The 25,438-nt window shown below is 41.5% G+C and overlaps 1 protein-coding gene and 2 long non-coding RNA genes across 9 annotated transcripts in view; 1 reads left to right on the top strand and 2 right to left on the bottom strand.

Moving 5' to 3' along the window:
- Window positions 1-939: 939 nt before the first annotated feature.
- Window positions 940-6,657, bottom strand: LOC140593391 (uncharacterized). 2 transcript variants are annotated; one of them, XR_011993689.1, is made up of 3 exons: window positions 6,609-6,657; window positions 1,773-1,997; window positions 940-1,430 (listed from the first exon to the last, which is right to left on the bottom strand). It is a non-coding gene; the product is annotated as an uncharacterized lncRNA (long non-coding RNA). The 2 variants fall into 2 exon arrangements; XR_011993690.1 differs by having other exon boundaries at window positions 1,383-1,430; window positions 1,794-1,997.
- Window positions 6,658-15,391: 8,734 nt separating this feature from the next.
- LOC111840828 (uncharacterized) lies at window positions 15,392-23,730 on the bottom strand. 3 transcript variants are annotated; one of them, XR_011993802.1, is made up of 4 exons: window positions 23,360-23,730; window positions 23,099-23,161; window positions 21,798-21,943; window positions 15,392-16,690 (listed from the first exon to the last, which is right to left on the bottom strand). It is a non-coding gene; the product is annotated as an uncharacterized lncRNA (long non-coding RNA). The 3 variants fall into 3 exon arrangements; XR_002837519.2 differs by having other exon boundaries at window positions 23,303-23,727; XR_011993801.1 differs by lacking the exon at window positions 21,798-21,943 and having other exon boundaries at window positions 23,303-23,717.
- lrp4 (low density lipoprotein receptor-related protein 4) overlaps window positions 23,683-25,438 on the top strand; it is a 95,586-nt gene continuing 93,830 nt past the window's right edge. For all 4 annotated transcript variants that reach the window (XM_023806093.2, XM_072718109.1, XM_023806111.2 and 1 more), the window contains exon 1: window positions 23,683-23,979. In XM_023806093.2, coding sequence (XP_023661861.1) covers window positions 23,922-23,979 — 58 coding nt within the window. In that variant the 5' untranslated portion in view covers window positions 23,683-23,921. The remainder of the gene's footprint in view (window positions 23,980-25,438) is intronic.

Below are 25,438 nucleotides of genomic sequence, written 5' to 3' on the forward strand. Positions count from 1 at the left end.
AAATAATCAATAGTTAGTTCTGACCAAGAAATCAGATTGGACAATAGGCGTTCTATGCTCTGATAAACGCAATCGGACATTTCACATCAGCTGTATCATTCCGCTTTACAGGTGTATCTAAAAACATCTCCACCAATACAGAGTCGGTGCTGGGCTGGTTCTCGCTTGATGCCTTTTGAGAACCTGCCCGCGTTTCCATCGGTTTCAACGCACACAGAAGTGAGATTAAAGTAAAGGTTCATATGTATTCTGTTTTGTTGGATTTATTTTGATCTGTTTTGGATTTTAAGTTTTTATAAGCTGCCAAACCGAAAAGAAAATTTTCAGAGTATCACTCGTTGCGTCCTGTCTCTACTGCCTGCATCCACAAGGATCGCACAGTAAAAGCATCTGCTAATAACTGAAGTTTGTTGTCCACCTCATGATCTCTTCACCACTCGAGCACCACAGTAATTTATTTATTAGACCTGCGGCATGGTTTTAATTTACAATACAAAGTTATTCCACTAATAAGCTGGCTAGTTCTTTCACTGCTGGCACCGGCGATATTAGACAAAACTTTATCGGTAATGGATTGAATTTTATGGTTATGCGGAAGGTTTGGACATGATAGCCTGTCCCACTTTCGCTGATGTTACTGGAAATATTTTTGCTTGCGGAGGCAGCCTCGTGCCCACAACCCATGATTTTTGTCATTATTAAGCAGCCCCTATATTAAGCTATGTGAATACTTGTGTTGCATATGCTTAGAGAATGCTTACACTTGACTTTATTGATCCCCTTATGGGGGGGGGATGCTAAATTGCTAACATAATGTAAAGAATGTCTATTTGTGGTTCTGTAACAGAATGGCATTGATATGTTTTATTACTGTATTAATACAATGCTGCGGTTGGAGCCCCGGCATCCAAGAGAAAGCACAGCTAGCAGCTGCCTTCATTCCCCTCCCCGCAGCTTTGCTTTAATGGGGCTACAGCTGGGTGGCTTTATTAACCACCATCTGCGGGCAATTGCAGTTGACGCCCCATGCGGCCATGCTGTTATCACTGTTATTGCGATTCTGACTGAAGATAATTATAAAAGGCTTTGTTTAAATGTGGCAGTTAAGACTTAGAGCAAAATCATAGCTTATTGCATTAAATTTATGTAAATGTCTTGCTTGCAAACACATCACCTTAGTGGCTGCTGTCTGACATACTCTGGGGATGATGAGAGTGCTCCTTGTCACTTGACCCCAACCCATAGCTATAAATGAGCAGTATAATGAAGGTAACGAAGTTTGATTGTTTTCTGGACAACATGGAGCTTTTTATCCAGTGTCATGGGAACCTTTCTTCAGTCTATCTGTTGAATTTCTTGTTCCGGTTCCTGTGTCCTTGTTTCTCCTGCTTGGCTTCTCGATTCCCATTTCCTTCCTCCTCCACAAAGATCTGTGAATGCAATCAAAAAAGTAAAAAATGCCAAAAGGTTAAGGTCCTCATGTTGTGATTAGAGTTTTCTTCATAGAAATGAATGGGGAGTCCCCACAAAGATATAACTACAAACGTATTTGTGTGTGTGTGTGTGTGTGTGTAATGTGTCTGTATATATCTATATATATGAGGGTGTGTGTGTATAAATGTATGTATGTAAATATATATGTGTGTGCGTGTGTGTGTGTGTGTGATCTTTGTTTTTTCACATACATTTCTCTGATTAAAATCATGTTGAAAAATAACTTAAAACCACACTAAAGTGGTAAAAGGTCACTGCTGAAATCCAGAACCACATACCACAGAAACTGGAGAACTTACGGCTCCAGAGGTACACCTTGTGTCACTGAAGCCAATTTGCAGACTGTAATTTGCCGAGGAGGGAAAGGGCAAGAGGAAGGAGTGCTGAACTAAACAAGGCTCTGGGGTATAATGCTGCAGCCACTGGAGCCAGCGCAGCTTGTCATGGGGACGGCCCTCCTGTCAGCTCCCGGCCCTGGTCCTCTCCACTCACACAAACTTGAGCTGTCAAGGGGCAATATAAAAGCAGAACACCTGTGGACCCAGCTCTTACCCACAGCAGCAAACCAAAACTCACTCTCAGACAGGAAGTATGGATCTGCTGCACTTCAGCATCAGGAGGTCCAGCCCTCTGCATCTCGATGAGCCGCTCATGCCAGCCAGGCTAAATGAGCAGTCAACTGTGAAGCAGGATATGTCTCAAAGTAAATTGAATAAGAGGCTTAAAGAGCTTCCAGATTCCCTTGGCCATACATTAAATCATCCTGACCCGTAAGGCTGCCCTGGGATTCTTTGGTGTCATTTACACAGTTGCTCTGGGGATTTTATGCTGGTAAAAGCAGCATGACCATTCCCTTGTCCCGAAGGCAAATTAGCAACCACATACTGCAGACATTGTAATGATGTTGGTTGTAATATCAGTGTGTGTGGAGGAAACATGATACTGTTTTCAGATTATGGACTTGGGCACAGCAGCCAAAGTTAGAACATTGCTCATAGGCTCCCTCCAAGTGTACAGTTTTTAACTCAGTATTCACATATGGGTACTTCCTTCTGCATTGGTTGTAACCAAATAAAGGATGTATTTAAGGGTTATTACATTTTTGATCATATGCAGAGCAATGCTCATTTTTGGTATAATCACAATTATACAGAAGATATGCCTTCATATCATTTAAAATGAGAAATGGAAGATCGAGTCATGCTTCTTCCATTGACTCCTTCTGCTCTGGGTCAGGAGGGACCGGAGTCAATGCCATGCTTTTGAGGACACAAGGCAGGAGTAAACTCTGGACAGGATGCCAGTCTATTACAGAGTACAAACGCATGCATACATTCAGACATTATGCACAGTCCAGAGACCCTTATAGGAGGGAACCTGTTATGAGACATGGTCAGGGACAATCACAGAGCTGCTCAATTACACAGGGGGAGATTTACTGAAAGAAAACTTGGCAGAACAAGAAACACAAAGGGATCATGAGGGGTCTTAAACAAATGGCAGGAAGGCAAAACAAAAGTAACTAAAACTACACTAAGCACCGGGAAAGGCTGAGAGAAGCACAAACAACGGCTATACAATCGGGAAACATGCAGGTCACAGACGCAATGACCAACAAGAGCAGGGGGCACAGGCAGGCACAGATATATACTAATGACAAGGGTTCGAAGAGGCGCAGGTGTGGATTATTAACAGTGAAGCCATGAGGTACTAGGAACTAATGTGAAACAAGACAACAAAACAAGAGATAACCAAGAACATATAAGAACCCTGGGGAGACTGATAACTGAAGCTTCCAGCCAGCCTCGAACCTGTAACAATACAGACAGGCTGATCTCAGCAAACCACTTAGCCCATTCAGCCATGCAGTTACTTGGAGATTTTTGAAACATAATGGGAAGACTGAAGGGTGCTAAACCCACAGGAACACAGCGAAGCGAATGGGATGGCTAGCAACACTTACTGGCGAAACAGGGAGATGACCAACAAGGCAGGGATGGATTCTGACAGAACCACAGTTCCTCGAGGAGGGTCATGCAAAGATGAGGAGTGTGAGATTTGAAACTCTAACCGAGGTGTGAGGCAGCAGAATTTCATGAATCTATTATGGTTACTAAAATAAAATGAAAAAAAAAAACAGAGAGGGTGATCATCCAGTTTTGAAATAGCTGCTTATTTCTTCATAAGACTCCAATGGATTTGCTTATAAAGCTTAACCAGAAAAACTTTGAAATACTATCATTAAAAGAAGTTAAGATGCTGGTGTAGAAAAGTGCTCCTCTACAGTAGGTGCTGAGTCCCTGGCAATGGCCACATTGTTTCCAGTCACAACTCTGTGCCATTTCCCAGTGAAAGGCACAGTGTGTATTTGGAAAAGAAGAAAGCAGGTAAATGAGAATAGAATGACTACTGCTCAATCAGAAAGGCACTGGAATGCTACTTATACAGAAGTACTGTAACAATTCCTGAAATTCCTGTGGAATTCAGCAGCAACTGCTCAGCCATGCAGGGGTTGCACGCTTATAACAGAATTACAATATGATAAGGCAGTTGATCTCCTGCCAGTGGAAAGAATATTACAGTGTTCATTAGAAGGAAAGTCCTCCACGACTGAAGCCACCATGTTTAGACAAGCAATCCTGTGACAGCAGAAGGCTTGGCAGCTTAGTGGTTGGAGATGTCGCCTGGCCGAATCCACTGGAAGCCTTATGGTGTGTGGTGTAAGCCTCACTGCCCATCAAAGTGATGAAAATGGGAAACAAATTACATTCATGTCTAATCAATCACATTTATTTGATTTAAGAATATACTGACTGTTTTAAGTGACAATGTCATTTACTTTGATAATTTGGTGGTCTATTATTGGTTTATAGCTGCTGTAACTGAATAATTCCCATGTTGTAAAAATCCTAGAGATATTATGCAAACATGATCTTGTTACAGATCCATTGCAGCTTTGATTAAAAGATACAGACAGGTAAATTAAAATTTTTGCAGAAGATAACCAGACATATTGTGTATTGGAATATATCCAATATATGATGAATTATTTACCCAATTTGGTTACTAGAGGATACAAATCATTATCAATATTTTGTTGCATCCCTTGTGGTTTCTGTGACATAAGAAGACCATTCTAAATTAATTTGAACTATATAAGTGTGCATGTGTGTGCGCGTGCATGAGTACATGTGTTTGTAGATGTGCTATATTTACCCTTTCATTCTAAATATGGAACGGGCCTGGAGGATCGTATTGTGAAAGTTAAACAGAATTTCTTTGATCTTTTGCCTCATGCTGTTTGAGTCATAGACAAGGTGCCATGTGTGTTTTCCAGTGCTGGTGGAAGAAAAATGTTTTCAGCTGCCTATGACCTTCAGCACTTGAACACATTTGCTTTTCCGATACCCTACTAAATCCAAAAACAAGGACTGCAAATAATGTTGCTGTTAATACATAGTCTCAGGAATATATAACTGGAAACATGGAGCAAATTATTTGGTATTGTGAAAAGTGCACTGTGGAAAAACTGAATCACCCATCTCCAAAAAATGTGACTCAATTACATCTGAAAGATGCTATTATTATTATTTTTCATAGAACAGTACTAAAGCATTTATTATTTGGGCATGTTTTAAATTAGTAATATTACACACACCTTGCATCTTTGATTAATTGTATTTCATTGTTGAAATGTGGGCTTCTCTCTAATAAAACGGCACATAATATGTCATTTTGAGCTTTGATTTGGGGTATAGCCTCTTAGTCCTACATTAGCATCTTACATTAACATTAAACACATGGACTTAAACATATCAGTCAAGCAGCCAAACTTGGTAATTATATCATACCTAAATCAAACCATCGTGTGTGGTAATACCGAATGAAGCATGCACTGAAATAGGGAGAAAATTAGAAAATGGGTAGAGGAAAAACCTACGTTTTAAAACCCACGCCATGGCTTGTGTTGTATAGAGTAGGCCTGTGTGCACAGCTGCCTGTTCTGGCAGTTTATGCGTGCCTTTGAATCTGTGTGTGTTGGTTTATATCATGGCCTGGGTGAGGCCTACCTCCATGCCAGTTTAAACTGGTCAGTGGGAGGCTGCTCTGTGGTTACAGGAACGTGAGCGGCTTCCTATTGTGGACAGCTGGTGTGAAGGTGACTGCTTGCTTACTGTTTGCTCTCCCTAAAGGAGCGGGCACGATTGTGAGGCACTGATTAACTGCTTAAAAGCAGAATACTGTAGATTAGGGCTGCATGATATTGGAAAAGATTCAAATTTTGCGATGTGAATTTTTTTTGTGATAAATATTGAAATATTTGCAAAGCAAAAAAGTTAAAAATACATTACAACCAAACAAAATTTATCTACCAATAGTGTCCGTCAAATAAGTTGACAAGAAATATGACAAGGTGGTATTAACGCAGGTTGTGCCAACAAATCACTTGTTTTTCCTCAATATTGTCTCTATGGAATCCAAAATATTTCCATATAGCAGAAGGCCAATGTATTTTAGTGACCAAGGGCCTTATGTATAACGACGTGCGTAGAATTCACGCTAAAACATGGCGTATGGACAAAACTAGGAATGTGCGCAAGCAAGAAAAAATCCAGATGCATAAAACTTTGCGTAAGCACAGATCTACGCACATTCCCTTTATAAAACCCAATGAGCATGAAATTTTACGTACGTGAACGAGCCCACAGCCAGCCCCCCGACCCACCCATAATTATGTATATTTGCATATGTAAATCTGTATAAATACCCGCTTTGTTCTATGTTTTTCTTAAACAACAATGGATAAACCATGTGGGAAAAGGAAGTATTTCAGCGAGTGCGAAGTGGAGGTCATGTTAACAGAAATCGAGAAAAGAAAAGTGATATTATTTGGTGGTTTAAGTATTGGCATCAGCAATAAACGAAAGTTGACGGAGTGGCAGAGCGTGGCGGAGTCAGTTAAAAGTGTTGGTTCCGAAATTCGCACGGTGGCCAAAATTAAAAAGAAGTGGTCGGACATTAAAATCGACGTGAAAAAACGAGCTGCAATGATCGGGGACACTTTTAAGCTTACAGTATTGGACCAATTTATAAAATGGGAAAATTCTTCTTACCGAGCAGCCAGCCATCACGTACCACCCCATTTTCAAGTTTGTTTCCAACACTACTGTTTCTGAGAATGAACGAATCATGGGTTGAGCCAGGCCATCTAGCCACAACATTAATGCAGGGGTGTCAGAAGCATTTTGAATGTGGGGGGATCCAAACGAATAATTATGAAATGTGAGGGGGACACGTCCCCCTCAGATTTAATGGCGGCGACACCCATGCATTAATGAGATGCATGTTTGAATTGCACATAATTTGTACACGAATAGAGTGAAAATGCTTTCTATTTACATAAGCAAATTCGTTCAATGAAGGTGCCTTTATAGCAATGTGCGCGCAGTCGATGGCTCTGATTTCATTGGGAAAACCGGACATCGCTGCAAATTGCGCTTTAATGTTTGCCTGTTCAACCACAGTGTAAGGAAATTTTATATATCTGGGTGACAAGTGGATTATGCCGTCCCATGCAGCTGGCATGGCGCGACTTGGTGTTGACTGAGAAATACCCGATCGGTCCGCAAGCTCTCGCTGAAAAGCACCTGTGGCTAAGGACCCGAGAGTGGACAGAACTTGTAAAGGAACAGGTATAGCGCGATTCCTCATCGTCTGCCTTTGTAATGCTGGTCCCAGTTCAGCACACGGCTCCAAAAGGATTGCTCTTGGAGATCTGAATCGACTTAGAAGCCAGTCATCATCATGGGCCAAGAAATCAGTATGATCCCTGAATACGCGCTCTCTTCTAATTCTTCCATAAGCTGTCTTCCAATAACGCAAGAGCTGCCATGGTAGTTGTAATAGTTCGGTAATTTTCTGCACCGTTTTATTGTTACAAATTGATTAAAAATTAGGTACATTTGTAAACAATATACAATTAATGTCGGTGTATTGGATAAAGTCATGGTCATGATTGTGAGTTTAAAAAGGGAAACCACAGTACAACAAACAAACAAATTTATTTTTGTATAGCGCATTATCACAACATTACATCGTCTCAAAGCGCTTTACAGCATCCCCACCCAAAGCCCCCAGTGAGTAAGCCATAGGCGACAGTGGCAAGGAAAAACTCCCTAGAAGGAAGAAACCTTGGGAGGGACCAGACTCAAAGGGGGAGCCCATCCTCCAGGGGCCGGCAGGGAGAGTCAAATACAGTTAAATCTGAAACACAAACGGGGAGCAGGGGGGAGATGACAGCCGGTGCCAACGCTCCCTCCAATCGCCAGGCAACCAGAAGGCAGGCAGCGGGTCATACATGGAAGATGACACGGGCAGAATGGCGAGCTGGATGCACGGACGTCATTGGTAGTGGCGATGTCACATGTTGCAGGGTGTGCTGGACATCTTGATAGATTGAGGTCTCCAGGCAGCACCCCCCAGGAGGAGTAGGGGAAATAAAATATGCAATTAGTCAAAGTAGGGGAGACCATAGGCAGTGCTGAAAGTTAGATGAGTGCAATATGAGGTGCAGTGTGCAAGCTCCGGCAGATATGGCTCTGGCAGCATAAGTAGGAGGGAGAGGCAAGTGGGAATGCAGGCATGGGGAGTCCCTGAAATGACAGCACTCCAATCCCACAAGCGATTGTGAAGCTGGAGTGACAGCACTGTCAATGCAGTTTATCCAAAGCCAATGGCACCGATCCCCACCCAGCTCTATACCTCACACTATAGGTCTAAGTGGGAGTGAGGAGTTAGCTATAGCTAGAACTAGTGTCCCTATAAGCTAAACTAAACAGGTGTGTTTTTAGTCTAGGCTTGAATATTGAGAGTGAGCCTGAAGCCCGCACATCTGGTGGAAGACCATTCCACAGCTGGGGAGCTCTATAGGAGAAAGCTCTGCAGCCTGCCGTGGCTCTTTCTACCCTAGGTACTAACAGATATCCCGCGCCTTGAGAACGAAGCAAGCGCGGGGGGTTGTATGATGTCAGCAGATCACTAAGGTATTCTGGTGCAAGGCCATTCAGTGCTTTATAGGTTAATAGCAGTATTTTATAGTTAATCTGAGACTTAACTGGTAACCAATGAAGGGAGGATAAGACTGGTGTAATGTGATCAAATTTTTTAGTGTTTGTGAGAACTCTGCCAGTCGATGTCAGAGATTGGTAGATGGTTATTTCAACTAAATGGGAAAATATTAGCTATTAGGGCACAGGGTGTCCTAACTTATTCTTCAGTATTGCTCTTGCTGTGGTGGATTGAATCTTCCTTATGGTGTCCAATGTCACTTCTTTCAATGAGCACATAATGAGACTCAGATTAAAGCACTCTCTGAGTGTCTTGTCTGTTGTCTCAGTATATGCTCCAGCTATGGTGAATGATGTCTCAGTGATGGAGACATCTTCTTTGCAGCTTTGTTCAATGGTTGATGGTTGCCTATGAGGTGACATTCATCTGGTTATGGGTGACTTCAATGTGACACCAGCAGTGACAGGGCTAGCTATAAGGACTATGTTGGTTCCCATGGGTCTGGCAACCATGGTGAAAGTAGCTCCATGGTCCTTGACTTTGCAAAGGTCACTGGATCCTGGTTCCAGTGCCCTGAACCACATCGTTGGGCTTGGTTCTCCAATACTGGTGTTGTGGCAAAGGAACTCAATCACATCCTTGTAGGTAGATGCTGGAGTTTCGTATGCAAAATGCCCAATTTGTAAACTCTGACCACAGACTTACTATTGCTACTCTGTAGATTCAGCTTAGGTCCAGTAGGTTACCAATTATTAGGAGTATGATGCTGGACCTGGCCCGACTCTAAGATTAGGCTGTTTCTAATGAGTTTGCATGCAGTCTGTATGTGGACTTGGGTGCAACTGCTGATCCTAATGTCATGTGGGAGACCTTCCAGGATAAGACTCTGAAGGTTGCTGTTGGTGTTACAAGTGTTTCCAGAAGGAGCTTTGTCATCTCGCAGGGCACCATGAATATTATAGAGTGAAGTTACAGCATGTGGCTTGATGGCAATTTTGGTCTACTGAAAACTGAGAAGGATGGCTGCGAGGAGTCTGAGGGAAGATAAGGAGGCATTTCTCAAAGGAATCTGTGATCAAGTGACACACCATCTATGGTCTAGAGACCCACATCCTGCTTACAGAGGAATGGAAACATTATGCATATCCAGTTCTCTTCCTTGGAGACTCACTGTCAGGGCTGGTGATGGAATGGTCCTTACAAATTTGAGCAGCTGTATAAAACTAATCCTCCGGCTAGGATGTTGGACATTTCTGGGTCCGCGAATCTTGAGGCTGATCATCCAATTACCTGTGAGCCACCCAATCACACTGAGATTGCACAGGTAGTGAACCTACTAGGGGGTAGGAAAGGTCACAGGGAACTCTGGTATCTGGGGTGAACTTCTCCAGGCTGGTGGTAAGGCTGTCCTCCTGGCATTGCAAACAATCTTTGCTTCCATTTGGGAGACAGGCATCATCCCAACTGACTGGAAAATGGGATTTGTTGACCCTATCTGGAAAAGTAAGGGTGATCACCTGGATTGCAGCAACTGACTGAATCTTGAAGGAGGCACATTACCTGCATTCTGACGGACTGTGAGTTGTGGCCTTGTGGCACGCTTCCCTCAGGGTGATCTGGCTCTCAGGATCCTCATTGTTGAGGACTCAAGCAGCTGGACCAGGCCAAGTAGACGCCTATATAACACCTGACTGTGGCAGACAGATAGGCATTTATGGAGGATGGGACTGGACCATGTGTTGGCCTGGGGAACCACCAACTGGGATCCCGAGGTGTTTCATCATGTGGTGGGCGTCGCAACTTTCTGTATCAGTGCCATCTCCCAAACCTGACTTCGCTGAATATCATTTGAGCAGTGTGGCAATACTTAGGATCATTATTAAAATGTGAATTTAGCAGCACTGAAAACTTAAAAAGGGAGAGTGAGGCTGGTTGCCAAGAAAAAGATGCATGGCATACTCAAGTCAAGATGTACAGATCCCACAGATTTTTTATTTTTTTACCAAAAATATTTTTAAAAGTTATATTGTGCACTTACAGTATCAAATACTGCATAACACTAATGTTTATATGTTATATGATTTCATGTGATTTAAATCATTTTAGATACTGTTAACATATTTTTTGGTTACCCATCGTCCAAAAATATTGTTCACAGCCAACTTGCAAACAAACGAAACTGCAAATTTGTCATGAGCAGTCCTTGCCTTATATGTTTTTTCCCTGCTTGGCCAGCAGGTGTGACTGGCCATCCCGTGTTTTCCCGTTTTTTGACAATAGCTCCCGCCTGTCTCTTGTTGTCTCTGTATATATGTGCCTGCCTGTGATCTGTTCCTCTGTTAGTCATTGTAGATGTTATAAATTCTTGCTGTTAGTTGTTTCCCACTATATGTCTTGTTGTTAGTATGTGTATTCCTGTGTCTCCTGGTATTGGTTATCTACCTGCCTTAATTTACCCCAGTTTGACCCAGTTTCAAATACGGTTCCTTTGCTTTGTAAGTTGCACTGAGGATTGTCATTCACCATGCCCCATCGTGACAGAATTCCAAATTCTTGAATCTGGAACGGTGACAGTACTTTGACAGTGAGGCGAACATGAGCTCCATCAGTTGGTCCTGGCCCCATGCAAATTGAAATTAAGCCCACCCATTCAGCACTCACAGCAAGTGATATGGTATGATAAAACGATTGTGTCTAACAGGTATATGTGTGCATGGCTAGATTCATTTGGTCTTAGTAGTTACACGGGTCATTTAAAAACTGCTACAAAAATATGTAGCTGAGTCTGTGGTGTTATTTTGTCACCAAGTGAATTGTTTTGGGATTGGCCCACCTGATTTTCTGCCGGCTCACCCACATCATGATTTCTGGCTCTGCAGTTGGTTCCGAGCACTAGTTGCCATGATGGCTGGCTGATGAGCAGATTAATCTCAGTTTCGGAAATGGAAAGGGATCAGGTTCACATAAGTAACTCAGGATTTGCTCTAAACCTGTTTTCTGGAATGAATACCCTCGTTCTTTTTCGATATTTTCCTCCTCACTTATTTTCATAAACTTTTCACAAATGTTCCATATTTTGTATAAGTGATTTTTTGAGGAGGCGGGTCAGGGGGTGCTGCCTTAAATCTTACTTGATCTGATGCAGCTTTCAACAAAGTTAATCATGATGTACTTCCTGATTGCCTGAAGTCCACTGTGGGCATCCAGGCTGTTGTTCTTAGTTGGCTTGCATTCTATTTCAGTTCAGATTGGTAATCGGTCCTCAAGTTCAACATCTATACATTGTGGTGTTCCCCAGGGATCAGTTTTGGGCCCTGTATTGTTTTCCCTTTATCTACTCCCCTTGGGGTCAATTTTACAGAAATATAATATCTCTTGCCATTGCTATGCTAATGACACACAATTATACATCCCTCTAAAATGTAACAATGACTCAACCCTAGAATTGTTATCTTGCTCTCTGGAGGAGGTAAAGAATTGGATTGGTAGAAATTTTCTTGCTGTCAGCTACAGCAAGCGGCATTAATACCTGTGTAGGCAACCTGTCAGCTAATAGCACTCAGGTCAAAAATCTTGGTGTCATCTTTGATTTGTCTATAAAGTTTTACAAGAAAATAAATGCAGTGGTTACGGGGAGTTTTTTTCTAACTCTGGGCTATTTTGAAACTTAATTTTTGGAGACAGTCACCCTTGCTTTTATTTCTTCTTGGCTGGATTTTTGCAATTCTCAGTACATAGGTATCAAACGTTGTTTTTCCATTTTCAGCTGGTACATATTTCTGCTGCCAGAATCCTGACTGGTACCAGTAAAAGAAAGCATATTACTCCTGTGTTGGCCTTTCTGCATTAGCTGCCAGATTTACAGTAGATATAGAGTTGATGACACAAGTCTCATTAATTGTATTTTAGGCATTGCATAGTTGGGCTCCTTCTGATATTTTTGAAATGCTCCCCAACAATTCTAGTGCCTACCTTCTTAGGTCCAGTAATCAGCTTAATTTATTGGTTCCTCATTCTAAGTTAAAATCTAAAGGAGAGCAGGCTTTTGCTGTTGCTGCTCCTAGACTGTGGAATAACCTACCTGTTCACATTAGCTTGTCCCCCACCATTGCGATTTTTATGTCTCATTTGAAACCATTTTTTTTGGCTTTTGGTCCCTTTAATGGCCATTCTTAATTTCTGTTTATTTGTTTTTGTCTATTTATTAATCTATAGATTTTACTTATATTTTGTTTGTTACTGTGTCGCACAATATGTGAAAATGTTTTAGCGAAACTTATTGATGATCTGTTTGCCAAAGCTCATTGTGCGGGACCCCCCCCCCCCATTGGCTTGACAAGATTTCATAATACAGTATTGAAAAATAACAAAATAGTGTTGTCATATACCATGGTATAATGTCTGGATAGTATGACGGTCTGATTGTGACAGTTGCATATCGTGTAATGTTGATATTAATGTCGCCCAGGCCTAAGAGGACTTTGTTTTTGCTTTATTTTTTAGCTTTATTTTATGTATATCATTGTGTAGGCCTATATTACCATTGTCTGTAGGGTACATCTTCTAAACCAATAAAATGGTTAAACTCTAGGCAAGTTCCCACATAATAATAATAACTGGAGAGGGGGGCTCTGGGAGTGACAGCATCGTATTCTCCGGACAGCGCCATCACCTGCTCCACCCATCTAATCCATGCTCCTTGCACATTCACCAAAGAAGAATTGGCCAGGGAGCCTGCCACAGGCAGAGAGACTGGAGATACAAACCCCAACAGAGGGAAGATATGGGGAATCAGCTACCAACAGAGGGGCCTAAGAGTCGTCCGACATGGTCTCCTCGGGAACTGGAGCAGGCAACACAACCTCCTAGGGCCCTGGGGCGAGTGATGGGGCCTCTTCAGGGCTAGGTGCTGGAGAAGCGGCTGGGAAGTCATGTGCTGGAGAAGCGGCTGGGGAAGTGTGCTGGAGAAGTGATGGGGAATCAGGAACAGGAGAAACAGCTAGGGGATCAGGTGCTGAAGAAGCGGCTTCTTCCAAGCTCGGAACTTGGGACTCTGGCAGGCCCTCTTCTGGGCCGGGAACTTGGGACTCTGACGGGCTCCCTTCTGGGCTGGGCATGGATGCCTCAGCCTCTTCTAGACTTGGCACTGGAGACACAGGTGCAGCCTCTTCTGGTTCTGGCACTGGAGACATGAATGCAGCTTCTTCTGGGCTTGAGACGGAAGACATAGACAGGGCTACTTTTGGGTCTGGCACTGGAGATGTGGATGGGGCTGCTTCCAGGCCAACCAAAACCTCAGTCCCCTCAGAGGGGGTTTGCTGGCTGTTGGGGCTGGTCTTCCTCCCTCCTCTCTGGGGTTTAGCATTCCCAGAGGCAAGGGACTTACATTAGTGGAGGTTTTTATCTGGTTCGGTATATCCAGCAAGGCATCTGGTTCACCTCCTGAGAGTCTGACTGAGAAGAGCGCACGTGCAACTTCTGCCCCACCTACCTGTATACATCCAGGAGCTAAAAATGTCAGTGACCAGGATGCATGAGGAAATTGGTTGCCCATCCTCCAGTGATAGGGTGATCATCATGGTTAACAGTGTCAGGGTCTGTACTGTCCAACGCTGCCCTTCGTGTCTCCTCCTCGTTTAGCCAGCAGGTGTTGCTGGCCATCCTGTTCGCCACCCTGTGTCTTTTCCTTCAGCCCATGTGCTTTCCCTATTGCCTGGCCTGCCGCATGGCTCAACAGGTTGAGTGGGTTGCTTAGGGACTGCATTCCCCAGTCATGGGTTCAAGGCTGGCTAATGATCAGCTTTATCTTTTTCTTTGTATTTGAGTTTCTGTTCCCCAGTGTTTTATGTTTCCTGTTCTAGATTTGCCCTCCTTGTATTCTGTTCCGGTTTTATGTTGTACTTTGTTTTCTTCATTTTCCTAGTGTAGTATTCCCCTGTGTTTTCTTGGTTTCAGGTCTGTAGTTCCTTAGTTCTGTGTTCATTAGTGTTAGTTGCCTCACTTGTGTCTTGTTGCCCTGTGCCCTTGTTGATTTGTTGTTTTTGATTATTCACACCTGCCCTTTGTTAGTTCTTGTTATTAGTGTATTTAGATGCCTGCCTTTGTTTGTTTCCCTAGTTAGTTATTGCCTATGTTACTGTATTTTGCTGTGTCCAATTGCAGTGTCCTGCTCCCAACTTGGATTATTCTATGGTGTCTTTAAGTTAGTTCTTGTTTTCCCTGTTTGCCTTTTGACCCCTCGCAGTCCATTTCATTTTGTGCCTTCCCCTGTGTGTTCAGCTTGTTTAATAAATCCCTTTGTCTGGATCCACAAGTGGTTCATCACCTAATTTCTGCCTGCATCATGCCCTGTCACTGTAACAAAGAACCTGAGTTTCTGTCTTGCGGATATTTGGATGTGGGGAATGAGGTCTTCCGGCGAGATGGTGGGTGTGATGGTTATTTAGAACTAGGGGCCATGCTGCTAGATTGTCATGCAGGGTTGGTCATTCTATCATTACTGGGTGTAGGGAAGGAGGAATGATCCACAACAAAGGGGTTTTATTATAAACAATACAAAGAAACCAGAAACAAAAGGACCACCAGCAGCTAAAACAGAAGGCAAGTAGGTAATCAAGGATTAACAAGAGCTAAGACTAACGAAGAGAAACACCATGGGACCATTAACAAAACCATGCATGGAGTAAACACACATCACACTGATACCTACAATGACTGACAATAGGGCAAGGGCAGGCACAAAAAAGTGTGTGTGTGTATATATATATATATATATATATATATATATATATGTAAATATAGTCACTTCACAAATCAGGGAGACAGAGAATCAGGAAACGAGAGATTTATTAAACAGCTAGGAACACAGGGCAATGAAGGCAGCGACTTCAATGACAGGACTAGGGAAACATACTATGACGCGGACTTAAATACATAGGGCTAATGAAAACAATTTGAAACAGCTAATGACATAAGGATTCCACAAGAGGTTAACGAGGGGGTGTGGTACACAGGAGTAGCGGACGAGCGCGGCATGTATGTATATATGTATACACACACACAAGAAATGAGGGCTAGACAAGTAACAGGTGTGGGTCATTGATAATTAAACAAACACTAGGGCTGGGAGTTACTAGGGACAGGTGAGGGTCATTAACAATCACTAAGGACTCAAATGCTAAGAAGGGGGTGGCCAGTGACATACACTGACCAAACAGGGAAACAACGGACAGGAAAGTACAAGTACATGATACTATATTACATATAACATTTAAATGCCAATTTTCAGAATCTTTCCCCACCAATTAGGTGGATACCTGTATTTTTTTGAGAATGTCCATATCTTAAGATATAATTTATATTAATCATATTTTTATATGTCTAAATATTTCTATTCTATTTATTTCTCATTTGCAGTATGATATACGTGATATAACAGGTATACAGGAATTGTGCCATACCCGAGCCACACCCCAGACAGGGGAACAAGTTACAGTGCAGTTCCAGTTCGCTTCAGTTTTTCACTCAAGAAGGGTCGGCTCGGTAAAGGCGTTGCTGGGTTTGGAGAGCGACAGTGACGTAAAACTGGAGAGAGATTTACTGCTGCATCATTATTTATGTGCTAATTTCTGCTAGCAAGTCTGTATGAATCATCATTTTATGTTAGTGTCGAATGTTAGTGGAATTACCATTTGCTTGTTTAATTTTGCATTATAAATCCATTCTGTTCAGTTCTATAGTATTTTATTAAAATAGGTGGTTAGAAATGTTCAGGTTTGGAGTTATTGGGAATGCTTCAATACATCCTGATGTGCAATACCACTAATAATTAATAATATATAGAATATATCCTTTTTACCTTCAGATAATCCATGGATATCCACACAGAACACTGGTATCTCCATGCATTTTGACCAATCAGATAGTGGTGAGGCAACCATCTAGGTTAGGTCATGCTTTCGGCCCTGCTAGTAAGCAGGGCCTTGTCAGTGTGGGTACGGCTTGGATCATTTACAATGGAAAAAAAGTCAGTTCACAATATAACTCGGGCATGGCTTGGTTCTTCTCTGGCAGTGGAAAAGCACCATAAATGACGCACTTGGACTACTTGTTGGAGCCAAAAGAGTACCTAGAGGGAATTAAAAACAATGGAACATCAAAAAGCTGCTAATCAAAGCACAAGGTGTCAGTGGTCAAACTTACCATTCAGGGTGGGGGCAGTAGTCCTGTCAAAAAATGTGCCATTTGGGAGAAGGTATCATGCTGGTGGATTGAACAGCCAAGTTGAACTATTCCCTCTTTTGCTGGGGCTCTAGGATGTAGCCTAAGATAGACTTTACTATACTCTGCCCCTTAGGCTAAGGTTAATTTTGAATTTTTGCACAAGTTTAATTGTGTTCTTTCCATGTCTGGTCCTAATTTCTCTGCCACTCTAGTGGGATAGTATAAAAGATATAGGAAATGCAATGTTAGACTATATCTTTGCACAGTTTTCTTCTTCTGCTGTTAGGCTACTTTGTGCCAGTTTGATTGTCAGTGAAACAACCAGTAACACAGGACTTTGAAAAGCTGAGTAGCATGAAGTCTCAAAGTAGATATAGTCCATTATGGCCAGGATGGGGGGCAACTTTCAATAAACACATTGTCGATAGAAATGCAAATAACACACACACACACACACACAGTATAATTAAAATGATCATATTAACATATCCAAAAATGTAACTTCTCTAAATTCTATCTTCATGGGGCAGGTTTTTTTTTTTTTCTTTCATAGGCACGGTATACTAAATTGTGTACACAATAGTGTTGTAAAGACCGCCTAAACCGAGACCAAGACATTGCCGAGACCGGAGGGTATCAAGACCAAGACACTGCCGAGACTTGAGGGTACCAAGACCAAGTCCAAGACCAAGACACACTAAGGCGAGACCAAGACCAAGACTGGTCGAGACCAAGACCAAGACCGAAAAGAGACTAGGGCTAGAATCGACATCACATTACCCAGATCAACCATAGAGAAAAAGGCATTGCTGTAAAGTGTCATTACTCGTTAAATCAAATTCATGTTATCTTTTCAATTATATTGTCTGTATGTCCATATGTCTCTCATTTAAAATCTCCCAGATTTGTCATAATTACGAGACCTGATGGAAAATAATATTCTCAGCAATCCTCTCCTATAACCATTTTATCAGACCTCGTCAAGGGAAAGAGATGGGATGTACCAGAAAGATGTTCATATTAAGTCTCTTATACCAGGGACAGAGACCTCAGGTAAGCTATGAATACAGCTATGTAATGATCCTTTGCTTTGAATTGAAGAGAATGAGCCTCCAGATTGACTTGCACCTCCAAGACCGTGCTTTCTAATCAATGTAAAATACCTAATTTATTTGAATTATAACTATGCTATAGACTTCGCGGACATTTTTTTGCCGATGTATGATACGATGTGTATGATGTTTGTGGACTGTGAAGCACTGGCAGTGTCCGTGGAGAAAATGTATAAAATGTAACGTTTTTGAAATGGATGCATCTGACTGGTTGCATTTGAATTGAGGTGCGTAATAAATAATGATACTGTTCTGTGAGGATGCGCAGTTTTCTCTTTTTTTTCCCCATCCCATCGAGACCGCTATGTCCGAGACCAAGACAAGACCGAGACCAAATCGAGTCGAGACCAAGACAAGACCGAGACCAAATCGAGTCGAGACCAAGACAAGACCGAGACCACAAAAAATTGGTCTCGAGACCGGTCTCGAGACCAAGACCGGTCTCGAGAACTACAACACTAGTACACAATTCAGTTTAACATTCTCAAGAATACAATTAACTTTTTTTGTACTCAATTTGCTATTTCAATCTCTCAAAGTAGTTTTCAATTTAATTAAATGTAATGCTTTGATTATTTATGTTCTTGCCTCAAGAAAATGTGACTGCAAAGCCAAAAGAGTGACATGACCTAACACTATGGGTTTTACGGTGAAGAATCTTTGTAATAATGCATAGTATGTCTCCCAATCCAACTTGGTCTTATTCTGCTAGACCTGGCCTTTTCCAATGTGTCAACCAATTCAATGGTGGAAATTAGACATTATGGTCATCTAATACTGTGCATGGCAAGCAATATGTATACATCTCTGAGCCCATATCTTTATAGCAACGCATAATAATTCTCCCATTTCAAATTTATTCTCCCCAGGCCCACAACAATAAAATTTGTTGGGGGGGGGACTAATTCAAACTGCAAACTTCAATCAGGACACAAAAGATATCCCATATTGGTTCAAAACCCGACACGATATTTTATTTTTCAATATGGGTTGATCGTACAATATACGTGATGTCGACAAAATCTAATTGTCACATTTCCCAAAAGACTTAAATGCACGACTACACAGCCATGTTCCTTTTCCTATTCCTCCCCAGAAAGGTAATCCTTGTAAAACAATGGGACCTGATGCAGTGTCATGAAGAGTACTGAAATCTAATCTACTGTGCAACTGCTAGGTGTATACACAGGCATCTTCACCATCTCACTGACCCAGGCAGTCATTCCATACAATTTCAAATATTCTGTCATTGTTCCAGTCCCCAAAAAGACTAACACAGCTTCACTAAATGACTTCTGCCCTATGGCACTCATATCAGTTGCCAGGAAATGCCTGGAGAAAAGGGTTTTAAAATTCATTGACTCCATAATGCCACACACCAGTGATCTCCTACAGTTCATCTATTGCCGAACAGGTCAGTAGATGGTGTGGTAGCTCTTGTGTTCTACTCTGCCCTAGAGCATCTGGACAATAGAAATGCATATTCCTGGTCTACAGCTCAGTATTCATTACCATCTAGCTCACTAAGCTGGTGGTGAAACTGGCAGGTCTTGCATATTGGACTTTCTAATTGGCATACCACAGGTGGTGAGGTCGGGCAACGAAGTGACTGCTTAATGCACAATAAGCACTGGTCCCCCTTACGGCTGCAGTCTCAGTCCATAACTCTTCTCCCTCCACACATATGACTGCTCATACACTCAAAAACAGAACCTCATTTTTAAAATGCAGACCACAGAACCATACTTGGACTTATTAACAGCAATGAGATGTGAAACAGGTGAGTGACCTCATTGTATATGGAGAAGAGAAGGATTCTCCTCCCGAACCTCGAAAAGACAAAAGAGTGTCACGGACTCGGGCGGTTTGGGCGCGAGGACGAGGCACGATGCAGGCAGGAAGGGAATGTGGACGACCCACTTGCGGCTCACGGGAACAGAAGGGGTTTATTAATGAAAACAGAAAACACTAGGACAAAATAAACAAAATAAAAGAACCACAAGGGGTCAAAAGTAAATGGGGATAAACAAAGACTAATTGCAAAATGGGTCAGAGCAACAAGGGGCAGGCAGGTAACGAAGAACACAGCATACAAACACAGCATCAAACACTCCAGCAACATTAATGCCTCAAGGAGTAACAGAATGGGATCAGGAAGTTAAATACAACAGTCTAACAAGGATAACACAGGACAGGTGAAAACAATTAAGAAGGACTAGTAAAACAGGCAAAAGGTGACACTAATAATTAACTCAAGGAATTAAACAGGGACACTAAGAACTGACAAAGAAACAAGGAAAACAGAATCTAACACTGGGAATAACAAAGACCGGCAAAACACAACTAAGGCACAAAGCAAAGAAACCAAAACTGAACTGAACAAGGACTAAACAAATGAAACACTAGAAACAGAATACAAAAACAGAGGAGGCAGGATTTGAACACAAGACAGAGGAGTTCACAGGCAGCCGTGTGAACGTTGAACCATGCGGCTGACAGGGAGCAGGGGAAAACACAAAGGGTACCAGGAGAGACAGGATGGCCAGCGACGCCTGCTGGCCAAAAGGGGAAGGAACAAGAAAGACCCTGACGAAGTGTCAGGAATTCAGGAAATAAACCCCTCCACTGCAGCCACTCTATATCATAGGCACTGAGTTGGAACAGGTAAAAAGTTCCAAGTTCCTAGGACTACACATGTCTAATAATCTGTGCTGTTCATGAAATACCACTGGCCACTGTTAAGAGAGCTCAGCAGTGCCTGCATTTTATAAAACTGCTGAAAAAGGTTGGACTGAACTGCCAAGCCCTTATCCAGATCTACATAGGTTTCAAAGAGCATCGCAACAGGAACCACCACACAGTGTGAAAGCTCTGCAGATAGTCATAAAGGGGTGCTTTCACACTGCAGGATCTTTTTAGGGAACCAGAACATTTTTCCAGAACCAGGGACTTTTGTTGTGTTCATACCGCAGGAATTCGACCCGATTGTAGTTCCTCAGAGGCAGAGTACCTACTCCAGACTAGGTACTTTTCTTCTGAACATGAATACTAGGGAAGCTCTTACAGTGATAGCTTGTTGACTGCAAGCACCCAGAAGTGTGGAGAAAAGAGATAATTAGTAGAGCTGAAATGGCGCAGATGGAATCATTTTTGTACCTCAAATATATTTCATGAATACATTTTTTCACTTGCGTCTATATTTCTGAATCAAAAAATCTGACCGATAACCAATATACTTTTGTGCCAGGAGTGAAACTTGCCAGTGCTTATTAGCGGAACACTTTGCATCAAGTTTTATTTTGTGAAACCAAATGATCAATCACATGGAACTCCATAATACTGAAAATGAACGAATGAGTATAAATAAAAAGCTGTGTCCCGTTTGATCGACTAACAAAACAACTTGTTTATCCTCAATTGTTTTGGGGTGGCGTGGTGTAATTTTGAATTATATGTGTGAAAGTGTTGGGCATTTCATGTCCAAAAACTACAAATGCAGACCAAGATTTTGTTTCTACCAACTGGCTAAGCATAATCACAGTCACAGAGTACTCACCTGGTTGGTAGAAACAAAATCTTTGTCTGGATTTGTAGTTTCTGGACCTGAAATGCCCAACACTGGTGAAGGGTAACCTAAGAGCTTTTTGCGTCTCCCATGCTTATTTAGCATGAAGGTTCCAGTTCCTGTTGTGCAATGTGAAAGCAACAAATGAAAGTGGCCAGGAGCGATAAAAAGTCACTGGCTGAGACAGCCCAGGAACTTGTAACCAGGAACCATGTTCCAGATTGTTGGTGTGAAAGTGCCTGAAGACTGCAGAGAATGCATTATAATGCACAGAACATGTTTCCATGACAGTAATCAAGTTGTCTGCTAAGGACATTCAGGACGGGGAGAAGTACCCTCATTCCAATCCCAATCTGTATGCCATTGTTAAACTGGACTTTAGATAGCAGATGGCTGTGTTCATAAGATGGCAGCTGCAGGGTCCATTTTCGCACTCAACTGCCCTCCGTCATGCAATTCCAATTCTGGGTTGATCTGGGGTCTGTTATGGGTAAGATTTTCAGTGGCAGATTTAATATTTTTGCCAAGATCCATCAAAGATCAAACAGAATAATAATAACAAACAGACATCCTGTTCACAAGGATAAGTCTGTAATCAACTCATCCTTCTCTTTGCTATCACTATATGGTGCTCCTTCAATTTTGTTTCGATTTGTCTCAAAATCTGATTAGGTACAGATCTTCACCCTTAGAACATGCCTGAAAAGGGTGAAAAAGATCCATTAAATACTTTTAAAGTTACTGTGTTCACAAGACCAAGTGTCTTCTCCAGCTGCCATTTTCTTCTTTTTGTTGAGTTGTCGTCTTAATAGGATTAAGTGTCAAGTCTGCCCACTATCAGATCGCCATATGAACAGTGGAAATGAGGCCCCAGTCATAGAATCCGGTAAATAGCTGGCCAATCTTGGAAATGCCTGCATATATATATTTTTTTAACACCATGTGGATGATTGAGCATATAATTAAGGTTTCCTTTTTAATCAGCCTACATCTGCACTGTCTGTTATTGAATGTCATGAGAATACCATACCATATTTTATGCTTGAAGGTACTACAGGAGCATAATCTGAATTCTGTAAAATTCTACATTTAGTTCATTTATTAATCCATCCCTCCATTTGATGTAACTCGGGTCTAGAGCCCATCCTGGAGGCTATGAGTGCAAGGTAGGGAACAACCCAGGATGGGGTGCCAACCCATCATAGTCATTTATTAATAAACACTGGAAATATGTGTATCAAATTCCTGCTGCGACTTTACGCTGGCAGCTGAAAAGAATTAATTCCAACGTGGCCCTGATACAACTCTTTGGCATTTTTCCCGCTACCATTCCTGGAATAATGCATACTGTAGTTCCCTCATCTCGTAAATCAACGACACTCACTGCATCAAAGCCCCTTTCCAGGAAAGTACTGGAATTAGGGTACCTAAGGCAGAAACCCACAGTTTTCATTAACCATCCACCCTTAGATCAGATTAATGTGTATATGTCGTATTCGGCTTTAGTATTTTTTAAAATCAATATATAATATGTACTCCGAATATGTTCATTTCCAGTTGTGGGTAAGCATGATAGGAATACTTGCATTTTATTTAGATATTTATTGTTACAAACAACTTATAATTTTATACTTACTATTGCACTCCTTTGCAGATGCAACGTATGGACGGGAAGCGTGTCTGTTTCTCGCGCTTAAGTCTGTACTGGGACAAAAGAAACACCTGAATCCATTTAAACCAATACACGGACACAGCGGACCTGTTTTCCCCCCGAATTCATTTCCATTCGCAGTATAAACCCTCGAAAGAAGAATAAACAGTAGATACTCAGGCGTCATACCTTCTCTTGAATATATTCATTAGTATGAATAGATTCATTAATCCCCAGACTACTAACCTTAGGTTAAACAGTTTAACTTAGTGAAACCACACGGCGACTTCGGTAGCCCCAGATACAACGATTCAGACACACCCCCAGGGGCATTGAAAACATAAAAATTTTAACTCGAAACCAAAAACGCTACTCGGGGGTTATATTTCCAAACTTCGCTATGAAAATCTACCTTTAAACACGCATCTGGAAAAACAAGAGAGATGGCAACCGTATGTTTATGTGGTCTGTCGAATATTATATGTCAGCATCCCCTTTCAAGATTTGGTACAGTCCAGTCCCCGTTTTGATCGTCCAGCATTGCTAAGCGCACGCTAATGTTGCAGCAGGCGCTCGCGGTGTCAGCGGCGTCGTAGTCTGACGTCGTGCGGCAAAACTTCTCAACTGAAGAGCCGTCGCAACTGCGGGACTAAAGCAGACTCAAGAGGCGTTTAAGCTATGATTTGAAAGTAGTAGTTATGAATCTCAATCCCTTTAATGTGAGGGACGTTCATTGAACTTAGCAAAAAAGTGTATTTTTTATTTTTTATTTGCAAAACGGCACAACTTGAAGAAACAAGGTTCAAAAATGCAGTTTCTTATAGTGCTTTGTGGCACTCTTGTAAGCGTGTCGTTTTACAGTCAAGGTAAGTACCTCTCCAAGAGATGTGACTTCTATGAAATGTAGCTGTATGTTTCTTTTAACATTACAGCCCGGTGTCTTCTTTCAATATCTGGTCAGTTTCATAACAAGTCGCGAAGACTATTTTAGATTTAGCTATACCTTTTTTTCTCTCTCTCAAAGACATATCACAATTTACAGTTAAAACTGAAGTATGCCATATGGCCTTTCTATATTGTTGTTGTTATTATTATTATTATTATTAATAATAGTTTAAAAACATTACACTTTCTATACATTTTTTCTGTGATCATCTCTATGAAATATTTACGTTAATATATCAACTTTGAATGAGTCTTCTTATTTATTTTAATTAGTTTTAAAAAGATCTGTTTATTTCTGTTTTCGCACTTTCTTCTTAGTTTGTGCAAAAGAAAGTATTTCCAAAGTGAGACACCGATGATCAAATAGCCGTTTTCCTTCTGCGCTTTACCTATTACGCATGATTTGCTTTCTTCGCCGCACTGATTGTAATGTATGTATCTGCCCACTGAAATGACATCTGTGTCTTTGGAAATCCGTGCTTTCATGTGATCGTCGCCGTTTACTGTCACTGATTAGATAACGCTGGATAAAGCGCGAGACATATGTCAAACTCCAGTTTGCAGATGGGATCGTGGTTACCCACGCTTTACCAAAAAGTGCATCTAGTGTTTTCCACAAACTTAGATTTTATACTTAACTGTTTTTTTCTTCGTAACACATTATATTTACAACATGTTGAAACAGCCACCTCTCGTAGTCTGGAATGCAGGAACCTTATTGAGCTACGGACAACCTTTTAAAGAAACAGGATATGTCAGGTACTTCTGTGCTGATAAAGACATTAACTAATGTGAGGCAGTAAGATTTTCAAAAAATAATTTTTTTTTCCACAGTTAGAGTATAATTGGGTAACTGAATAACACATTTGTTCAATCATCTACCATCGCCTTCACAAGTGAATGATAGATATTCTGGTTGTAATTTTTACTACCTTGTATTTGGTTTAATATCCAACTGACAATAAAAGACACACTGATAAATTTCACCACAACATATATTATGTACCTTCAATGGGTACTCTAAAAAGTTTTTTTTTCCCAAGGGAAGATTTAGAATTCTTTGGAATTGTGTTATATTTTGAGTTGTGCTTCAACAAATTTTGTGTAAAATCCTCTTTTACACACAGGTCGAAAAGATTAACAAGCACGAGCTTGTAAAAAAATGGATGGATGCTTGGGTGGATGTAGTTGAGGTGTCTTTATTTTTAGTTAAACATTAATGTCTGGTTTCATAGTTAAAGGATCGACATTTTATGATATTACATCCCCTAAAGCTTTTTCTTTGAAGTTATATGTTGCTCCATTTCTAACCCTTTAAATCATGGCATCAAAATTTTATGCTCCCTACATCAGAAAGGCTTATTCACATGAAAATGTGTC

This window comes from Paramormyrops kingsleyae, chromosome 11, assembly GCF_048594095.1.
Source record: "Paramormyrops kingsleyae isolate MSU_618 chromosome 11, PKINGS_0.4, whole genome shotgun sequence".
In the NCBI taxonomy this organism is placed as follows: Eukaryota; Metazoa; Chordata; class Actinopteri; order Osteoglossiformes; family Mormyridae; genus Paramormyrops; species Paramormyrops kingsleyae.